The 21,928-nt window shown below is 40.9% G+C and overlaps 1 protein-coding gene across 1 annotated transcript in view; it reads right to left on the bottom strand.

Moving 5' to 3' along the window:
- Positions 1 to 20,828, bottom strand: part of TMEM26 (transmembrane protein 26) — a 67,567-nt gene extending 46,739 nt beyond the window's left edge. The window contains exon 1 of the mRNA XM_040242302.1: positions 20,628 to 20,828. Coding sequence (XP_040098236.1) covers positions 20,628 to 20,818 — 191 coding nt within the window. The 5' untranslated portion in view covers positions 20,819 to 20,828. The remainder of the gene's footprint in view (positions 1 to 20,627) is intronic.
- Positions 20,829 to 21,928: the final 1,100 nt, after the last annotated feature.

Below are 21,928 nucleotides of genomic sequence, written 5' to 3'. Positions count from 1 at the left end.
TATCTGAGGTGGTTGATAATTACCCAGCAATCTTGAATCCAGCTTATAACTCATCCAGCTCAGCATTTTGCATGATATACTCTGCATATAAGTTAAATAAGCAGAATGACAATATACAGCTTGTTGTACTCCTTTCCCAATTTTGAACCAGTCATTTTTTTTCCATGGAAAGTTCTAACTGTTGTTTCTTGACTTGCATACAAGTTTCTCAGGAGACAGATATTCCCATCTCTTTAAGAATTAGTGTTGATTTATGAATGCTTAAAGTTAATACTTATTAAGCAAATGCTTAAATGTTTGAATGACTAAATTTATAAATAAAGGGAAGACTGAGAAAACTAAACAGGTGATGGCTGCTAGCATCTACAAAGACCTTTTATTCATATTTCAGCAGGCCTGGTAGTAGGTACAGTTTCTAGGTTGTGTCTCTTGAGGAACTGTTACACTGCAGTAGAAATTTCACGAGCTTGAGAGACCCAAATTTGAATCTTGCCTTCCCATTCATTCATCTTTGGAAATTCATTACTTTTTCTGAGACTTAAGATCCTTATCTATGAAATAGGTTATATCAACCTCATAGGATGGTTATGAGGAGTAGAGAAGACAGTGTTATGGGCTTGATATTGTACTAAAAAAAGAGAAAAAAGCTAAGTTGATTTCTAACTCAAACCTTCACATATGTATTTCTCCCCCTTGAAATACCTCTCTCCCTCACTTTTCACCTTATCATCTCCTTTTCAAAGTTCATATCAGCTCTATAGGACTGCACAGAAAAATTTTCCTTGTCTTTCCATGCTTCAGTTGGGTCTCCTTGTGCAACTGGGTCTCCTGCTTACCCTAGAGCACTCTTCACTCTTATTCCATGGGTGTTAAAAGAGTTTCAACATTTATATGTGTGCATACGGGTGTGTGTCTGTGTGTGTGTTTGTGGTCACTTGTCTATCAGCAATTCCAAGTGATATAAGCAAAGAACTGTACCTGACTGTGTCTATCTGGGCATCATGTCCTCAGCTCCTTTCACAGTACCTGGCACGTGATGGTCCATCCCAAGTATTAATAGTGATCTCATAAGGTCCTAGTTGATTTACAGTTCTGACTTTCTTGACACTCTGTTGCTGGTCTGACTGGAAATCTCCTTTTGAAATACCATAAATTGATTCTTATCAAAAGTTTTCCTGAAGGAAACATTATCCTGTGCCTGGATGAATTTGATATTTTTTCTACCATGCAGGATTTAATATTTCAAGGTGACATTTAGCCATTACATATTATTTTGAAGGTTTACATTATTCCTGATAGTGCATTGTCAGTGCAGTTCATTTCTGGAACCAAGGAGAATGTGAATCCTAAAAATTAAAAAGTAAGCCTGATCCCACCTTTTTCTGTATAATGAACCAAACTGCATACCCTTTCATAGGGGCTTCATATCATTTTACTCTAGTTTTCATGTCTTAATTGTATTGAAAATAAGTAGATGCCAACCATAAGCCCTAATATCAGAGAGGGGTCTAGCCATCTCAGAAATAAGTGAAATCAAGTTTCTTGATGATTGTTTATAAAAAATAAGTTACACCAATCATAGACTGACAAAAACTGATAAATATATGAATAAATGATTAAGATACATCCAAGTGGGATACTTTTACAATATTGCTATTCAGTTCAGTTCAGTTACTCAGTCATGTCCGACTCTTTGCGACCCCATGAATCGCAGCACGCCAGGCCTCCCTGTCCATCACCAACTCCCGGAGTTTACTCAAACTCATGTCCATCAAGTTGGTGATGCCATCCAGCCATCTCATCCTCTGTCTTCCCCTTCTCCTGCTGCCCCCAACCCCTCCCAGCATCAGAGTCTTTTCCAATGAGTCAACTCTTTGCATGAGGTGGCCAAAGTACTGGAGTTTCAGCTTCAGCATCATTCCTTCCAAAGAAATCCCAGGGTTGATCTCCTTCAGAATGGACTGGTTGGATCTCCTTGCAGTCCAAGGGACTCTCAAGAGTCTTCTCCAACACCACAGTTCAAAAGCATCAGTTCTTTGGTGCTCAGCTGTCTTCACAGTCCAACTCTCACATCCATGCATGACTACTGGAAAAACCATAGCCTTGACTAGACGGAACTTTGTTGGCAAAGTAATGTCTCTGCTTTCGAATATGCTATCTAGGTTGGTCATAACTTTCTTCCAAGGAGTAGTCATCTTTTAATTTCATGGCTGCAATCACCATCTGCAGTGATTTTGAAGCCCCAAAAATAAAGTCTGACACTGTTTCCACTGTTTCCCCATCTATTTCCCATGAAGTGATGGGACCAGATGCCCTGATCTTAGTTTTCTGAATGTTGAGCTTTAAGGTCTGTGATGGTCTGTTTTGTATAGTTCTTCTGTGTATTCTTGCCACCTCTTCTTAATATCTTCTGCTTCTGTTAGGTCATACCATTTCTGTCCTTTATCGAGCCCATTTTTGCATGAAATGTTCCCTTGTATCTCTAATTTTCTTGAAGAGATATCTAGTCTTTCCCATTCTGTTTTTTTTCCTCTATTTCTTTGCACTGATCACTGAGGAAGACTTTCTTATCTCTCCTTGCTATTCTTTGGAACTCTGCATTCAGATGCTTATATCTTTCCTTTTCTCCTTTGCTTTTCGCTTCTCTTCTTTTCACAGCTATTTGTTAGGCCTCCCCAGACAGCCATTTTGCTTTTTTGCATTTCTTTTCCATGGGGATGATCTTGATCCCTGTCTCCTGTACAATGTCATGAACCTCAGTCCATAGTTAATCAGTCACTCTATCTATCAGATCTAGGCCCTTAAATCTATTTCTCACTTCCACTGTATAAACATAAGGGATTTGATTTAGATTATACCTGAATGGTCTAGTGGTTTTCCCTACTTTCTTCAATTTAAGTCTGAATTCGGCAATGAGAAGTTCATGATCTGAGCCATAGTCAGCTCCTGGTCTTGTTTTTGCTGACTGTATAGAGCTTCTCCATCTTTGGCTGCAAACAATATAATCAATCTGATTTCAGTGTTGACCATCTGGTGATGTCCATTTGTAGAGTCTTCTCTTGTTTTGTTGGAAGAGGGTGTTTGCTAAGACCAGTGTGTTCTCTTGGCAAAACTCTATTAGCCTTTGCCCTGCTTCATTCTGTATTTCAAGGCCAAATTTCCCTGTTACTCCACGTATTTCTTGACTTCCTACTTTTGCATTCCAGTCCCCTATAATGAAAAGGATATCTTTTTTGGGTGTTAGTTCCAAATGGTCTTGTAGGTCTTCATGGGATCATTCAACTTCAGATTCTTCAGCATTACTGGTTGGGGCATAGACTTGGATTACTGTGATATTGAATGGTTTGCCTTGGAAACAGAGATCATTCTGTCATTTTTGAGATTGCATCCAAGTTCTGCATTTCGGACTCTTTTGTTGACCATGATGGCTACTCCATTTCTTCTAAGGGATTCCTGCCCGCAGTAGTAGATAGAATGGTCATCTGAGTTAGATTCACCCATTCCAGTCCATTTTAGTTTGCTTATTCCTAGAATGTCAACGATCACTCTTGCCATCTCCTGTTGACCACTTCCAGTTTGCTGTGATACATGGACCTGACATTCCAGGTTCCTATGCAATATTGCTCTTTACAGCCTCGGACCTTGCTTCTATCACCAGTCACATCCACAACTGGGTATTGTTTTTGCTTTGGCTCCATCCCTTCATTCTTTCTGGAGTTCTTTCTCCACTGATCTCCAGTAGCATATTGGGCACCTACCGACCTGGGGAGTTCCTCTTTCAGTATCCTATCATTTTGCCCTTTCATAGTATTCATGAAGTTCTCAAGGCAAGATTACTGAAGTGGTTTGCCATTCCCTTCTCCAGTGCACCACATTCTGTCAGACCTCTCCACCATGACCCACCCATCTTGGGTGGCCCCACATGGCATGGCTTAGTTTCACTGAGTTAAACGAGGCTGTGGTCCATGTGATTAGATTGACTAGTTTTCTGGGATTATGGTTTCAATGTGTCTACCCTCTGATGCCCTCTCGCAACACCTACTGTCTTACTCAGGTTTCTCTTACCTTGGACATGGGGTGTCTCTTCACGGTTGCCCCAGCAAAGCACAGCCACTGCTCCTTACCTGGGACGAGGGGTATCTCCTCACCACCACCCCTCCTGACCTTGAACGTGGAATAGCTCCTCTCAGCCCTCCTGCACCCACACAGCCACTGCTCCTTGGACATTTTGCTATTACCCTAGTAGAGACATTACTTTGCCAACAAAGGTCCGTCTAGTCAAGGCTATAGTTTTTCCAGTAGTCATGTGTGCATGTGAAAGTTGGACTGTGAAGACAGCTGAACACCAAAGAATTGATGCTTTTGAACTGTGGTGTTGGAGAAGACTCTCGAGAGTCCCTGGGACTACAAGGAGATCCAACCAGTCCATTCTGAAGGAGATCAGTCCTGGGTGTTCTTTGGAAGGAATGATGCTAAAGCTGAAACTCCAGTACTTTGGCCACCTCATGCAAAGAGTTGACTCATTGGAAAAGACTATGATGCTGGGAGGGATCGGGGGCAGGAGGAGAAGGGGACAGCAGAGGATGAGATGGCTGGATGGCATCACGGACTCGATGGACGTGAGTTTGAGTGAACTCCGGGAGTTGGTGATGGACAGGGAGGCCTGGCGTGCTGCGATTCATGGGGTCGCAGAGTCAGACACGACTGAGCGACTGAACTGATCTGAACTGAACTGACTGAGCTATCTGCCCTTGGAAACTCAGATTTATTACAGTTCTAATTAGCGTTACCTTATCATAATACAGAATATGCCCAACATTAAGACTTTAATGCCAAATTGCTTTCCTTTTGGTCAGCTATTTTTTTTCTAAATTTACCTTCCTAAAGATAATTTTTCTCCACAGAAATTTTCGTTTGTTTGTTTATTCACAGCCCTTAGCCAGTATGCCAGTTCTCCCTAAATATACAGCAGGCGCACCATCCTTATTTTTCTTTATTTATTATATACTTACTTGTTGACTAATATGTTTGTAGGTCTTGCTACATGCTAGACACTACTCTGAGCTCTTAAAGAACTATACTCATTGTTTTATTTTCAGTTCACTTCTTCCAAAAATAAAATATTATTTACCCTACTAAGTTGTCATTTCAACATGACACAATGTTTTTCACAAAATGATTGTGTCATGACATTGAGCAATTTAGCTCTGCAGTGGATTATATTTACTTCAACTCACCATTAGTCTAGAAGTAAAATTCCATTTTCCTCTTCCCCAAAATGATATGTATTATTGTTTTCGTATTGAAAAAGTAACATTTGTTCATTTTAGAAATGTATAACAATGAAATAAGTAAATAGAAAAAAATTAACCATAATATCACCTAATACCCTGCATAGCTTTTCTCTCTGCATACAATGAGGATTCTAATCTTCTAATTATATGCATAAATCTGAAGATAGATAATATTTAAATGAAGCCAAAATAAAGTTCCAAAATTACTCTGAGGTGAACTATGATTTATTTTGTATTTCACTTCTCAGTATTTCCTACTCTACAAAGGCAGAGTGGAATTGTCAGGATATACTAGACCCAGGTTTCAAAATCTCATGTTAAACCACCTCAAGGGTCCTCAAAATTTCTGAAGCACTTTATAATAATAGGTTTATTTTCATGGAAATTAAGAAACTAGGTCAAGATATCCTTTCATACACCCCTGAATCCTATCTAACAACTTAAGGACTGTCCTCCTTACATGTAGACTGGTTTCTGAAAGTGGGCCAGGGTTTGCATCTGGGCTGCTCAGAAGGCCTCTCTGTTAGCACAGGGAGAGAGGGCAACAGATAGGATGGCCTCCAGCTACCATCTATCTCTCTGCCACCCCTCAGAATGCACCGAGTGCTCCTGCAGAGCACACAGCCCCCGGATGCCTAGGAAGCCTCTTATCTGCACCTCCCTCCTAGAGTCCTTTGCCTGTGTCTGCCAATGAAAGGAAGGACTTGGCAGGAGGAAGACAGGCCACAACCAAATGGCCATAAGCTGGTGAGAATGCCCGACAAACGGAGATCTGAATATGAAATGTGTACGTTTCACCAGGTACCAAGATCACACGATGGGTTTGTTTTGTCCATGATCTTTAGCGGGGAGGTGGCTCAAATGGTCGAAAATCTGCTTGGAATGTAGCAGACGCAGATTCAATCCCCAGGTCAGGAAGATCCCCTTGGAGAAGGGAATGACAACCCGCTCCAGTTTTCTTGCCTGGAGAATCACATGGACAGAAGAACCTGGTAGGCTCAGAGACACAACTAAGCAAAAAAACAACAGGCTAATAATGAGAACAAAAAAGACAGGATTTCAAATTGGTCAGGAATACTTATTGTAATGGCATTTGCAAGCGTTTGAAAAATGCCCACATTTAGGTTTTATAAAAAGGGGAATACTTGTGAAGGTGAATACTAGCACTCTTAATTAGAGCTTTCGTGATTTGTTGTTGCTGACTTTGGTTTTTAAATTTTTTTTTTAAGTTTGTTTGGGTGTGCTGAGTCTTAGTTGTGGCATGTGAGGTCTTCCATCTTCATTGAGGCATGTGAAATCTTTAGTTGTGGCACACAGGATCTTTAGTTGCGCCATGGGAACTCTTAGTTGAGTCACGTGGTATCTAGTTCCTTACCCAGGGATCAAACTCAGCCTCCCTGCATTGGAAGTGAGGAGGCTTAGCCACTGGACCACCAGGGAAGACCGTAAATGTTTTCTTTCATAAAGGAATATTCTCAAACTATAATATCAACCTCCAGCAAAATTAATATTATATATTTCACTTAAAAATTTCCAAGTGGATATCTAAGGCAAGAACAAACTCTATTAAAATTGAAGTTGCTCACATTCAAAGCTCAGGAAAATGCCTCACAATGACTAAATGAGCTGTAGGGACAAAATATGCATCGATTCTATGATCTACATTACTGTTTTTTCTCATAAAAATTCTGATCCAGAGAACATCATGACCTCTTCCTAAATGAACTGGTTCCAGCTGAAACCCTATCGCCACCATTCCCTCAACCTGAAAAGCCCTTCTCCCTTTTCTTCTCTTCACTTTTGTAAAACCACCAGCCACTTTAAAGGTCAGGACCTAAAGCATATAACTAAGACATTTTCCTTGTCTAAAAAGCCTATTGCACAGACTGTATTTTTATTCTGCAGCCTTTCTGCTCTTTTGGACTTAATCTGTCAAAAATTATTTGGTACTCAGAGTATTGTTTTGTCTTGTCCTCATATAACTCCGTATGTTTTATGTTCCTTCAAGAACACCATCACAGTGCCGAGTATAATAAATGAATGTTTAATGAACAAGTAAACTTAAGTGATAATGACTACAGGAATTTTAATGGTCTCTCACAGGATTCAATGGATTATGGATGTTATTTATGTATAACTTTAATATCTCACTCTGTGAAAGACAGTGGTATTTATTTCTGTTCTGTGGAAGAGTTTGGTTGTTCACTTTAGGACCCATGAAAACAGTCTAGAATTTTTCCCCTTTTCTATCTTCTTTTGCATCTACTTTGATTTTAAAGGGATGTTCTGAGCTGTGGCTGTGTCTAGTCTAAAATTTTCTTCTTTTTTAAAAAATACTTATGTATTTATTTGGCTCTGTGGGCCTTACTTGTGGCATGCAGGATCTTTTTTCTTTCTTTCTTTCTTAAGTTGCAGCATATGGGATCTTTAGTTAGAGCATGCAAACTCTTCTTATGAATCTAGTTACCTGACCAGTGATTAAACACAGGCCCCTCTACATTGGGAGCACAGAAGAGTCTTAGCCACTGGGCCACCAGGAAAGTCCCTTAAATTTTCTGCATTCTCTTCTAAGCAAAACCATTCTAGCGTTCATTTAGCAAATCACCTGGGATTTACCTACCCAATTTTGAAACAGAGAAAATACTTTGACCCTTTCTGTACCAAAGAGAATACTTGACCCCAAAAATGTCTGTAGTTGTACTGTCCACAGCAAAACCCAGTTTGGTTGCTGAATGTAGAGTACAGCAACTAGGTGATGGAGCTCAGTCCTGGCATGGGAGTACTTCTCTGAGTTTGGCTTCCTCATTTACAAGCAAGAAATAGCACCAGGGCTTTTGTGAGCAGTGAATGAGGGAATCCATTCAATGCAAAAGTCTGGCTCAAGAAAAGTGAGGGTTCACAGATGCTAGGATTGTTTTTATGATTTATTATTGCTAGTTGTGACTTTTGATAAGTGATCTAGCCTTGCTATGCAGCATCCTCATCTTAAAATGGTAATAAAGATAAAAATGAATTCATCAGGTCATTGTGAGGATTACATGAGATAATGGATAGAAGCAGGCTTGGAGCATCATCAGTACTCCGTATCTCAGTAACTGTTACCATCTCCATGATCAGCATCACCATCACTTTCATCACCATCCTCATCCCCATTATTAACAGACTGTCAGAAAATGGCACAGCCAATTTATTAAGAGGCTTTTCCTAATAATAGAATAGGTGTGTGGAACAGGCAACTGAGTCAAGGGGATAAGAAAGCAAAGGACCCCTACAGGACCCAACTAGGGCCGGCAAGGGCATGCATCATAGAGACGACTTCTTTTTTTCCCAAGATTACTCATTTTTATTCTAATAAGCATACAATATTAAGTCAGTGTTACACCAGCTACCTCTTGGACAGCCCAAAGATAAAATATAACTCCCTTCCCTGAACAACTATGGGTGGTAAGTTTATATTCAGAGAAAATAAAATCAACTCCACCTTGGCATTTTATATTAATAGTTATGAATTGTTAAAAACCATTAGTGTGACTTTGAAAGAAAGTTCATTTTTTCAAAAACTGCATGTCAAAAACCTATTTTTAAAAAAACACTGATTTTCTTTAGCAAAATGATTTATATACCCCAGGTCTGACACAATGACATCAGTATTTTAGAGGAATTTCTGAAATAGGGAGGGACATGCACATGGGGAAAATAAACCTGGAAGTAAAGGTGAATCTTCCCTTGATGGAAAAGTGAAGGTATTCAGATGTGTCCTGCTGCTGTATGGATGATAATGCCACTGCTATGAGAAGCAGAAATACATGACATTTAAAATTAGATAGATATTAGATATGTATGCGTGTGTTATTCGCTCAGTCAGGTCTGACTCTTTGCAAGCCCGTGGACTGTGCCCTGCCAAGCTCCTCTGTTCATGAAATTTTCCCAGTAAAAATACTGGAGTGGGTTGCCATTTCCTTCTCCAGGGATCGTCTTCATCCAGGGATTGAACCGGGGTCTCCTGCATTGCAGGCAGATTCTTTACTGTTTGAACCACCAGGGAAGCCCTTAGATATATATCTAATTCTAAATTTTATATATATATATATATATATATATATATACTGACTCATGGGAGCTGCCCATACTAATTTGCATTTTGATTTTCTCCCAAACAAGTACAAGTAATTATAAACTATTAAAACCTTAACTTTCAGCTCTGAATATGTCAGGTGGGCATAGTATGCAGAGAAAAACATGGGTATCATTCACTGGTTCAGCTTCCTAGGAGTCCCATTTTAAATGCAGACAAAATTATTGTTTTGATCCCAAGTCCCAAGTCTTCAGTTTCCCCCTCATTCAGTCTCTCCTATTGGGAAGTTTCCTAAGCCTCTTATCATTCTCCATCAGAGGGCAGACAGACTGAAAACCACAATCACAGGAAACTAACCAATCTGATCACATGGACCACAGCCTTGCCTAACTCAATGAAACTGAGCCAAGCTGTGTAGGGCCACCCAAGATGGATGGGTCATGGTGGAGAGTTCTGACAAAACGTGGTCCGCTGGACAAGGGAATGGCAAACCACTTCAGTATTCTTGCTTGAGAACCCTATGAACAGTATGAAAAGGCAAAAAAATAGGACACTGAAAGATGAACTCCCCAGGTTGGTAGGTGCCCAATATGCTACTGGAGATTAGTGGAGAAATAACTCCAGAAGGAATGAAGGGATGGAGCCAAATAAACAACAACACCCAGTTGTGGATATGACTGGTGATGGAAGTAAAGTCTGATGCTGTAAACAGCAATATAGCATAGAAACCTGGAATGTTAGGTCTATGAATCAAGGCAAATTGGAAGTGGTCAACAGGAGATGGCAAGAGAGTGATCATCAACATTTTTGGAATCAACAAACTAAAATGGACTGGAATGGGTGAATTTAACTCAGATGACCATTATATCTACGAGTGTGGGCAAAAATCCCTTAGAAGAAATGAAGTAGCCATCATAGTCAACAAAAGAATCTGAAATGCAGTACTTGGATGAAATCTCAAAAATGACAGAATGATCTCTGTTTCCAAGGCAAACCATTCAATATCACAGTAATCCAAGTCTATGCCCCAACCAGTAATGCTGAAGAAGCTGAAGTTGAACAATTTTATGAAAACCTACAAGACCTGGAATTAACACCCCCAAAATATGACATTTTCATTATAGGAGACTGGAATGCCAAAATAGGAAGTCAAGAAATACCTGAAGCAACAGGCAAATTTGGCCTTCGAGTGCACAGTAAAACAAGGCAAAGGCTAATAGAGTTTTGCCAAGAGAACACACTGGTCATAGCAAACACCATCTTCCAACAACACAAGAGAAGACTATACACATGGACATAACCAGATGGGCAACACCGAAATCAGACTGATCATATTCTTTGCAGCCAAAGATGGAGAAGCTCTATACAGTTAGCAAAATCAAGACTGGGAGCTGACTGTGGCTCAGATCACAAACTCCTTATCGCCAAATTCAGACTTAAATTGAAGAAAGTGGAGAAAGCCATTAGACCATTCAGGTATGACCTAAAACAAAACTCTTATGATTATACAGTGGAAGCGACAAATAGATTCAAGGGATTAGATCTAATACACAGAGTACCTATGGACAGAGGTTCGTGACATTCATTGTACAGGAGGCAGTGACCAAGACCATCCCCAAGAAAAAGAAATGCAAAAAGGCAAAATGGCTGTCTGGGGAGGCCTTACAAATAGCTGTGAAAAGAAGAGAAGTGAAAAGCAAAGGAGAAAAGGAAAGATATACCCATTTGAATGCAGAGTTCCAAAGAATAGCAAGGAGAGATAAGAAAGCCTTCCTCAGTGATCAGTGCAAAGAAATAGAGAAAAACAATAGAATGGGAAAGACTAGAGAGATCTTCAAGAAAATTAGAGCTACCAAGGGAAGATTTCATGCAAAGATGGGCACAATAAAGGACACAAATGGTATGGACCTAACAGAAGCAGAAAATTTTAAGAAGAGGTGGCAAGAATACACAGAAGAACTATGTCAAAAAGATCTTCACTACCCAGAAAATCATGATGGTATGATCACTCACCTAGTGTCAGACACCCTGGATTATGAAGTCAAGTGGGCCTTAGGAAGCATCACTATGAACAAAGCTAGTGGAGGTGATGGAATTCCAGTTGAGCTATTTCAAAACTTAAAAGATGATGCTGTGAAAGTACTGCACTCAATATGGTAGCAAATTTGGAATACTCAGCAGTGGCCACAGGACTGGAAAAATTTCAGTTTTCATTCCAATCCCAAAGAAAGGCCATGCCAAAGAATGCTCAAACTACCGCACAATTGCACTCATCTCACATGCTAGCAAAGTAATGCTCAAAATTCTCCAAGCCATTCTTCAACTGTACATGAACCATGAACTTCAGTATGTTCAAGCTGGTTTTAGAAAAGGTAGAGGAACCAGAGATTAAATTGCCAACTTCCGTTGGATAATCAAAAAAGCAAGAGAGTTCCAGAAAACATCTACTTCTGCTTATTGACTATGCCAAAGCCTTTTGCTGTGTGGATCACACAAACTGTGGAAAATTCTGAAATAGGTGGGAATACAAGATCACCTGACCTGCCTCTTGAGAACCTGTATGCAGCTCAGGAAGCAACAGTTAGAACTGGACATGGAACAACAGATTGGTTCCAAATAGAGAAAGGAGTATGTCAAGGCTGTGTATTGTCACCCTGCTTGTTTAACTCATATGCAGAGTAAATCATGATAAGTACTGGGCTGGATGAAGCACAAGCTGGAATCAAGACTGCCGGGAGAAATATCAATAACCTCAGATATGCAGATGATACCACTCTTATGACAGAAAGTGGAGAAGAACTAAAGAGCCTCTTGATGAAAGTGAAAGAAGAGAGTGAAAATGTTGGCTTAAAGCTCAACATTCAGAAAACTAAGATCATGGCATCTGGTCCCATCATTCATGGCAAATAGATGGGGAAACAGTGGAAACAGTGGCTGACTTTTTTTATTTTGGGGGGCTCCAAAATCACTGCAGATGGTGACTGCAGCCATGAAATTAAAGGACACTTGTTCCTTGGAAGAAAAGTTATGACCAACCATGACAGCACATTAAAAAGCAGAGACATTACTTTGCCAACAAAGGTCTATCTAGGTAAAATTCTAGTTTTTCCAGTAATTATGTATGGATGTGAGAGTTGGACTATAAAGAAAGCTGAGCACCAAAGAATTGTTGCTTTTGAACTGTGGTGTTGGAGAAGACTCTTGAGAGTCCCTTGAACTGCAAGGAGATCCAACCAGTCCATCCTAAAGGAAATCAGTCCTGAATATTCATTGGAAGGACTGATGCTGAAGCTGAAACTCCAATTCTTTGGCCACCTCACGCGAAGAACTGACTCATTTGAGAAGACCCTGATGCTAGGAAAGATTGAAGGCAGGAGGAGAAGGGGAAGACAGAGGATGAGATGGTTGGATGGCATCACCGACTCAATGGACATGAGTTCAAGTAAACTCTGGGAGTTGGTGATGGACAGGGAGGCCTGGCGTGCTGCGGTCCATGGGGTCACAAAGAGTCGGACATGACTCAGCGACTAAATTGAACTGAACAAGTCCCTCGTGAAACAAAATAAGAAAATATGACTTTTTCTTGAAAATAAAGCATAATGCTAATTCAAGATAACGTAAGAGTCTTCTTCCTAAACCATGACTCAGATCCCTGAAAACAAAGTCATTTACTGGTAGCGTTCAGTACATGCCTACAAAAATGATGCAATTTTAAGTCGCTCTTTTGCATTGGAAAAGACCCTGATGCTGGGAAAGTTTGAGAGCAGGAGGCGAAGAGGGTGACAGAGAATGAGTTGGTTGGTTGGCATCACCTACTCAATGGACATGAGTTTGAGCAAACTCCAGGAGATGGTGAAGGACAGGCAAACCTGGCGTTCTGCAGACCATGGGGTTGCAAAGAGTCAGACAGGACTGAGTGATTGAACAACAGCAAGGCTCAGGATAGAAAATGCCTACACACAAACACACATAAACACGAAGATAATGAGTATTGTAAAACTCTATATACGCTGCAGGCAGTGCTGATAAATCCAGTGCACAGTGGAAACTGTTAGTATTATTAACTAAAAAAGTTAAGGAGAGCTATCAGGCAGTCCGTATGAATTCGCTATTTGGGCAGCAAATGTAAGGAAAGAAATAGTTTATCTCCTGGGAGAATTTCTAGTGCCCACGTTGGCCACATGGGAATCATAGGGTCTCCTTTTTTACACTTGCATTTCATCCTCTCTGATACCCCGAAAGATGGGGGAAAGAGTACTTGTATTCCCCAGCTTTCTCTGTGGCATTTTTGTAAGCACTCTTCGTAGAGGGATATACATACTATCAAATACTACAGAATTGTATCCAACAAAGCTCTTCTCTGCTACTCAGAACTTGTTCATGATCAGACTTCATATGATATCTCTCTAATCTAGGTTTTTCATTTCTCCCTTTGAACCCTCTAAATATTGTACAGTTGAATAATCAAAACATTTCATTGAGTTTTTTTACAGAATTGAATTGAATTTGCAATGAAATTAGGACAGAATCTCTTTTGATTCCTAATTTATCTTTCCTGTGTTTAGTTGGAGGCCACCCAGGCATTTTCTAACATATGATGTTTCAAATGAGATATGGTAACAGTTACACACTAGTGTATATAAAATAGATAAACTATAACGACCTATTATATAGCACAGGGAACTATATTCAATATCTTGTAATAACCTATACTGGGAAAGAATCTGAAAAGACTACATACAGTCACATATATATATACATATACATATGATATATATATGTATGTATATATAGTCTTTCTGTAGTGATTCAGTTATATATATGTATAACTGAATACATATATATAACTGAATCATATGTTGTACACCTAAAACATTATAAATCAACTATGCTTCCATTTTTTTAAAAAAAATGAGATATGGTAAAATATAAAATTTAGAAGGAATTTTTCACCTAGATGAAGGGGACATGGTGAGAAGAGACAATGAAGAGTCGAAGAGAAAGTCAGTACTTCTCTGTCTCCTGGGAGGGTGTCAGAAGTGACCCAGGACATGCTTAGCTCTTCCTTCTCTCAGTCCTTTTTTTGCCTCCCTGGCTCTTCCCATGCCTGACTCCTCTCTCTCACAGGCTCAGCTCCCCGATCACCTCCCAGCAAGACATCTCACTTTCCACTCAGTAGAACCTTTCCCAAGTCCTCCATCCATCTATAACCCAGCCCATTTAGCCCTTCACTGTTCTGCTCACTCACTTGTTTACTTGCTTATTGCTATTTATCAGCACATCTGGGTTTTTTTTTTCTTCCCATTTCACTAGGAATAATTGACACACAGCACTGTATGAGTTTAAGGTATACAGCATAATTATTTGACTTATAGACATCATGAAATAATGACCACATAAGTTTAATGAACATCCATCATCTCATATAGATACAAAATAAAAGCAATAGGAAAAAATATTTTTCCTTATGATGAGAACTCTTTAAGATTTACTCTCAACCACTTTCACCTGGGGCTTCCTAGGTAGCGCTAGTGGCTAAGACCCTGCAGGCGAATGCATGAGCCGTAAGAGACACGAGTTGGAGTTCAGTCCCTGAGTTAGGAAGATCCCTCGGAGGAGGGGAGGCCCTGGCAACCCACTCCAGTATTCTTACCTGGAGAATCCCATGGACAGGGGAGCCTGGCAGGCTATAATTCATAGGGGCACACAGAGTCAGACCGAAGTGAAGCGGTTATCACTCAGGCACAGTAGCACACATGCGCGCACTTTCATATCTAACGTAGAGCAGCATTGTTTCAGTCACGTTGTACATCTCATCCCCCATACGTATTTGTCTCATAACTGAAAGTTTGTTCCTTTTGACCTTCTTCATCCAATTCCCCCTCAGCACACCTGTTTATTATTTATTTATTTTCTGAGTCCTCTAACTAAAACATGAGTTCTTTTGGAGCAGGATTTTACCTGTTTTATTCACCTCCACTTTCTTGGCACTAAAAAGAATATCTAACACGTTGGAGATGTACCAGGTATTTCTGCTGAATGAAGAGTAATAAGGCTCTGTGCTTCTTCCAGAGAAAAGTGCTCTCTTTCCCCACCCTCACTTCCCTCAGGATGTCCATCACCTACCCAGCCTCCACTTCTCTCTCACCCGTTTTTCCTGCTCCAGTTCACATGCTGTAAAGTCCCCTCCCCTTCCCTACACACCATAACCCCCACCCTGCCTCCTTCTCCCACGCCAACCCCCACCCCTGCTATCACTCCTCCTCACATCCTATCTCTGGGAAATTGTTAGTGTATTCATATCCTTGCTCTTCCAATCGCCAACTCAGTGATCTCAAGTACAATGATTTAACAGCTTTGTGTCTCAGCTTCCTCATCTCAAAATGGGAGAAAACAGAAAACAACTATAGCCGCTGTCAAGATCACGTGGGAAATTCTGTAAAACACTTGAAAGAGCCTGAACATCACCAAATGCTAAATATTCACAATAATTCTTATCCCCACATATTTGAACACATCATTGAACTGCTACCTTTGATTTTAAAACCTCAAATGTGTTTGCTTTCTGTTTCTTCACATAGAATCTAGTGTGTCATGCCCACTTATTAAGCAAGTGAACAAAAGTGGTTGTCTGATGCAACTTAATAAAGGGAAAGAGAAATAATGAAGTCACCAAGTCAGTAAGAGATTTTGTTCACTCAAAATATGTACCTTGTATTCTTGAAATTTTGATGAAGAAAGCTCAGTGCTTAAAATTCTGTACTTCCAGCAATAAATTAAACTTAGATTTTTACATATTCTCAGATAATGTCTGCTTGAAAGTGAACAGTCTTCAAATTTGTCAAAGTCTTGGTCACTTTTTTTCTCTCCTGAGCAATGTTTTACCAGTATTAGCTGGAAAGGAACTGGAAATCTTGTCCTCTACTGGACTCTACCTAAATGATAATTCACGGGGCTTCTGAGGTCGCACTCACGGTAAAGAACCCACCTGCCAATGCAAGAGATATGAGAGATGCAGTTCGATCCCTGGGTCAGGAAGATCCCCTGGAGGAGGGCATGGCAAGTGTCTCCAGTATTCTTGCCTGGAGAATCCCATGGACAGAGGAGCCTGGCAGGCTACTGTCCATAGGGTTGCAATGAGTCAGACACCACTAAAGCGCCTTAGCACACGGGCATGCAAATGGTAATTCACAGATCCTTTTGACTGTTGCCCAGACAATAGAAAATAAAATCAAGGAAAAAATTAAGCAGTAATCAAACTTAGAGAATGAACTTATGGTTGTGGGGGAGCTGGGGGGAGAATGAGGGGGAAGAAATAGTTCAGGAGTTTGGGATGGACAGGCACACACTGCTATATTTAAAATGTATAACCAACACAGGGAACTCTGCTCAGTGTTATGTGGCAGTCTGGATGGGAGAGGAGTTTGGGGGAGAATGGCTACATGTATATGTAAGGCTGAGTCCCTTTGCTGTCCACCTGAAGCTGTCACAACATTGTTAACTGGTTATACTACAATATAAAATGAAAAGTTTTTTTAAAAATAAAGCAGTGATACTAATTTTTATCTTAAATGAATATAAGTGAATAGCAGATGAAATTCATAAATACTAGGGCAAAAGAACCAAATTCCACCAGCACACATTTCTTGGACTTCATAAGGAATGTGTCATTGGCTTCCCTTCTTTATCCTATATGATCCCCCAAAATTAAGCTTTTCCAACTGGCAAGTTCTTAGTGCTGATGTAATGCTGCCTGTCCCTGGACAGCTGAGCTCAGCAGCTCTAGTTCCATTTTTCCTTTCCAAAGAATAGCTAAAGAAACATTCTTTGGATAAGTGTAATATGTTTGCTACGTTACAAGAAATTTTGTTCACATTTTCCTCTATAGCTCTGTTTATTGCCCCATTATTTCTATAGATTTGATTTATTTGGGACCAGGTGCAAATTTTAATAAAAAGAAAAAAGTTCAAACCAGCCCAGAGCAGTCTAAAGGAGGCTTATAGATCTAATGTTCCAGAAAAGATACTTTCATTTCATGTATGCACAGAGTTTAGTCCACCGTTCAGACCTCAATTGATGGATTGATTTTTAATGAGAGGGTTTTCCGTCTCTCTCCTCTTCCTTTCTCTTCTTTTTTTTCTCCTGTTATTCTCTCCCTCCTCCTCCCTGCCAGCTACCCTCCCCTCCACCTCCCTCTTCTTGACTAGTAAATAGATAATGTATTCAATTGATATAAAGGCTAATTCTTTGATAAGTTTGTTTTTAAAGAAACTGAGGCAATAATATATACAACGCTGTAACTTTATCCTGACAATGTATCATGGACAATCCTCAAAGTCAATACTAAAACCTACCACATTATTTTCAATACCAGCAAAATATTCTATAGTATGGGTGGTGTACACTTTTTCAGCCAATCTCTGGATGAATGGTCAGGTCGCTTTTAGCTCTATTTTCCACTATCAAGATGAAATTTATTATTTTTGAATATATGTCTTTATATACAGGTACTTTCGGTTCTATAGGGTAGAATAAAAGATATAAGACAAATGGATTAAAAGATAACATATATATTTATATAGATCTCTATAGTAACATGTTCATAGAGGTATAGATACTGCCATAACTTTGTCTTTTAAAATATCATTTTAACATTCCATTTTCTGATTTTTTTCCTCAAATTCATGAAAGAACATTGTGTGAGCTTCGTCCATCATGCAAATGATATTTATAGACTCAGTTGTAGTTGATAGCATCAGTAGAACAAAGTTTTACTAATTGCATTTGTATTTAGATCATTTTACAAAGATTCCTTTTTTCCTGAATTTGTATAATAAACCAAGTCTATCAAGGTTTTTTGTTTTTTTTTTTTTTTGGCATATTCTCAAATACAGTCTAGATATTGAGTCAGCATTTTTTTTTTTTTTTTTAGTGCTATATACAAGATAGCTCAGATGGTAAAGAACCCTCCTGTAATGCAGGAGACCAGGGTTCAATCCTTGGGTTGGGAAGATCCCCTGGAGAAAGAAATGGCAACCCACTCCAGTATTCTTGCCTGGAGGATTCCATGTCCAGAGGAGCCTGGAGGGCTCTAGTCCATGGGGTTGCAAAGAGTTGAACATGACTGAGTGACTAACACTTTCACTTTACACACTTTGGCTATAATATAAAATATATTCTGAAATAAAGGTGAGAATTGTTTTCTACTTTTTGGCTCTGAACCAATGGTTTATTGGCTAGCCTCTCAAATAAAGTTTTTTAACTTGAAAATGTGTCCACTTAACATAGAATAATTTTTAATAAGAAAAAGTCTAGAATCTCGAAAAGACCATCTCTTTTGTATTCACTGATCATCAACATGTATCATTTCATCTAATTCATAATAACCTATAAGATATGTATTTATAGATAAGGAAACTGAGACTGGAAAAGGTTAAGTAACTTGTTCAATGCCTCACAGCAAGTAAGTAGGAAAACCCAGATTTTACTCCATTATCTGTCTGATTTTGAGTCCATACTCTCTACACAAACATGCCCCTAGTTTCCTGTTTAACCCGACACATTGGCCATCACCTGTTTTGGTCCCAGCCTTTTTTCTTTTCTTGGTTTTAAGTTACATGTCCATCTTAGCAGCCAGTGGTCAATGGTGAAGGTGCCATCGACTAGAGTATTTCTACACAACTGGCATGCAATTTTGACTTAATGTGAACTGAGCCCTCTTGTCCACTCTTGGAGAAGAAAGAGGATGTTTCAGCGCCAGTTAAGCTCGTCCTTTTTCTGAGGCTGACATTTTTTCCAGAGCCCTGATGGTGGCTGCTGGCAGGACTATTTCCATGGAACATATATCAGCCTCAGTCTTCATCCTCTCCTTACTGAAGATCTTTTCTACCCCAGCATGTTAAAGCTACTCAGTAAACACTAAATCAGTCTCAAGTGAAATGCTTGCTAGATGAACACTTTTCTCCCTTTTGTTTCTTTAACCCTAAGGCTTATCTGGGGAACTAATACCATTTATCTTTGAGACTTCCAAAAGACACGCTGAAAAGTACCTCAGATCTCTCCTATTTAATAAGCTGTTAATGACGGTAGGGTTAGTGACGTGGTTCCACTCCTTATTGTATTAAATTAAGGTTCTACTTGAATAATTTCTTCACTGATAATTCTAGAAATTTTTCAACATTGGAAAATTTAAGGAAGAGTCACATCATTTTAAGAGACAACACATTCTCTCCCTTGGATTGTCGTGAAATACACAGCCTGTTATAGTTTAATATGTAAAATCATCAAAAGGGTTTTTTTCTTTTTTTACCTAATATGCCATCATGTATATAATTCTTGAATTGGTTAATAGTATTTTTCTCTTTTTCATAGCAGTAGGATTTTTTTAAAAAATATGGACATACATGAAAACACAGACTCTTTAAAAAAAATAATAATACAGGAAGAGGACTAACTCATATAGTTGGGATGTAAACCTCCTGGGAGTGGAGCGATAGAGATAGACGGTCTTGTAAATGGCAGGAAATCTTTCTGTCAATTCTTTGATTGCCATCCAAGTCTCTGGGAAGGAAATAAAGCATCAGGCAGAACCTGTAGGGTGGCACGTTGAGTTTAAGGCTGAACCACTGCCTGCTAGTCCCTTCTACAGCATCGCAACCCCGCTTTGACAAGATGGACTGACTACTAACCAAGGCTGTGAAGCAACCCCGGATGCTTCACAGGGCTTGATGCCAAGCCAGGACGCCCTGGGCTGGCACAAGCGAAGCGGCTAAAACCACAGATATGCTGAGAGTGGCTTCTCGCCCCTGGACGCTGCCCGATGCGCACAAGCTCTCACACAAGTCTGCCCAGAGAAGAGCATTCCCATAACTGCACGCACCCAGGCTAGACTGTGCACACTCACACCTCAAATTCAGAATGCAGAGGGCCTGACACTCCTGATGCACTCTCCGCAGAGCAAGCAAGCGCTTCCCTTCTTTTTCCCGTCTTCCAAGTTGCCAGCCCTGGGACTGGGTGGCACGTGGGTGCGACTCGAGCCTTCCCCGTGTTGCCCTGGGACCCTGGGGGCACTTCGGCGTGCCCAAGAGATGCCCAAGCAACCCGCGCTGCTTCGACGCTCCCAGAGAGGACAAAGGGGGTCCGCATCCCAGTCAAGAATCGGCAGCCTGCAAGGAGATGGGCCCCAGGGCCGGCCAAGAGTGCCCCAGGGGAGCGTCCCAGGGACTCGGAGCGCCCTCCCTCTCCCGGGGTGCGCTCACCATTTGTAGCCTCTGCCGCGCTTGAATTTGAGGGTCAGCGCCGTTTCCAGAAAGAGCAAGAGATTAAGCAGTGCCAGCAGCCAGTACCACGGCTCCTTCTTCACCACGGTCACTCGCCAGACTCCAACCAGCGAGTGCAGCACGAAGAGGAGCCGGGTGGCCAGAGCGTTGAGCAGGACCAGTCCCTCCATGCCGCCCGGCGCGCGCTGCCCGCGCCCCGCAGACCCGGCCCGCAGCCGGGGGCGAACGTGACAGCTCCGAGACCTGCGGCGGCTGCAGTCCTCTCACCCTCCCAGAACAGGAGAGAGCCGCGCGCCCCTCCCCCAAACTTCCTGAGAACTCTCCAAAGAGACGAGATGCTAGCCCCGGCTTTCCAGGCTTTCCGGGGAGTATGGGGCTGCCCTGCTCCGGCTCCCAGGCGTTGTTCTGCTTTTGTCCATCTCCCCTCCCAGTCCCTGGGGGTCCTCTTTCCATCCCTGCCTTGACCCCCCCCCCACCTCTCAGGCTTCCGTGGGGTCACCGAGAACTTCCCCCATTGGAAAGAGGAGGGAGGTGCACAGAAGGGCTTGGGGCTGCCCTCCAGGAAAGGGGAGGGGGTGCTCACGGGGAGTGTCCCTTACTTTTCCACTGAAGCACTTTCATTCACTCACACGTTGTATAGGAACCGGGTCTCCTGATGACTCTAAGATGGGATGCAGGAAAGCCAGAGAATCTGCTATCCAGGCAGGTTTAGACATACAGATCCAGCCCGATTTGAGGAATTAAAACTTCCCTGGACTAGAGGAAATGAGGTGGGCTAGGTTTTTCTCGCAGAGCTCTCAGTACCTCACTTAGCAAGATAGGTAGCTGGGGTTAGCTCTACTTTTGGGACAGGTATTATTAAAGCAAAGGGATATTCTTTATTATGTCTCTCCAACCCTCACCCACTACCCTATTTTTTTCCTAAAGGAAATAGAGTGGCAAAACAGGAAGGCAGGGGTACAGTGCAGAGGAGATACAAGATAAAGCCAGGCTTAGACTGGAAGGAGAAATTCATGGAGTGAACTGTACCCTTGACATCAATGACTAATGAGGTAAACTGCCTTTCCAGCATCCAAGGCAAAGAGGAAACTGGAGTCAGGTTTTTACAAAACACCTCCATGATTTTTGTTTCCTTGTTTGGTCTCCTACCATCTGTACCACTATTTACTTAACATTTTTCCTTAAATGAACTCAAATTTTTACTGAAATAATGTTTAAAGGAAACTTTCTATCACTTATAAATGGAAAATCAGTGTAGTAGGCTACAAATGGGAGGTAAT

This window comes from Oryx dammah, unplaced genomic scaffold, assembly GCF_014754425.2.
Source record: "Oryx dammah isolate SB20612 unplaced genomic scaffold, SCBI_Odam_1.1 HiC_scaffold_6, whole genome shotgun sequence".
Classification (NCBI taxonomy): Eukaryota; Metazoa; Chordata; class Mammalia; order Artiodactyla; family Bovidae; genus Oryx; species Oryx dammah.
This window is presented reverse-complemented; position numbering and strand designations above follow the sequence as displayed.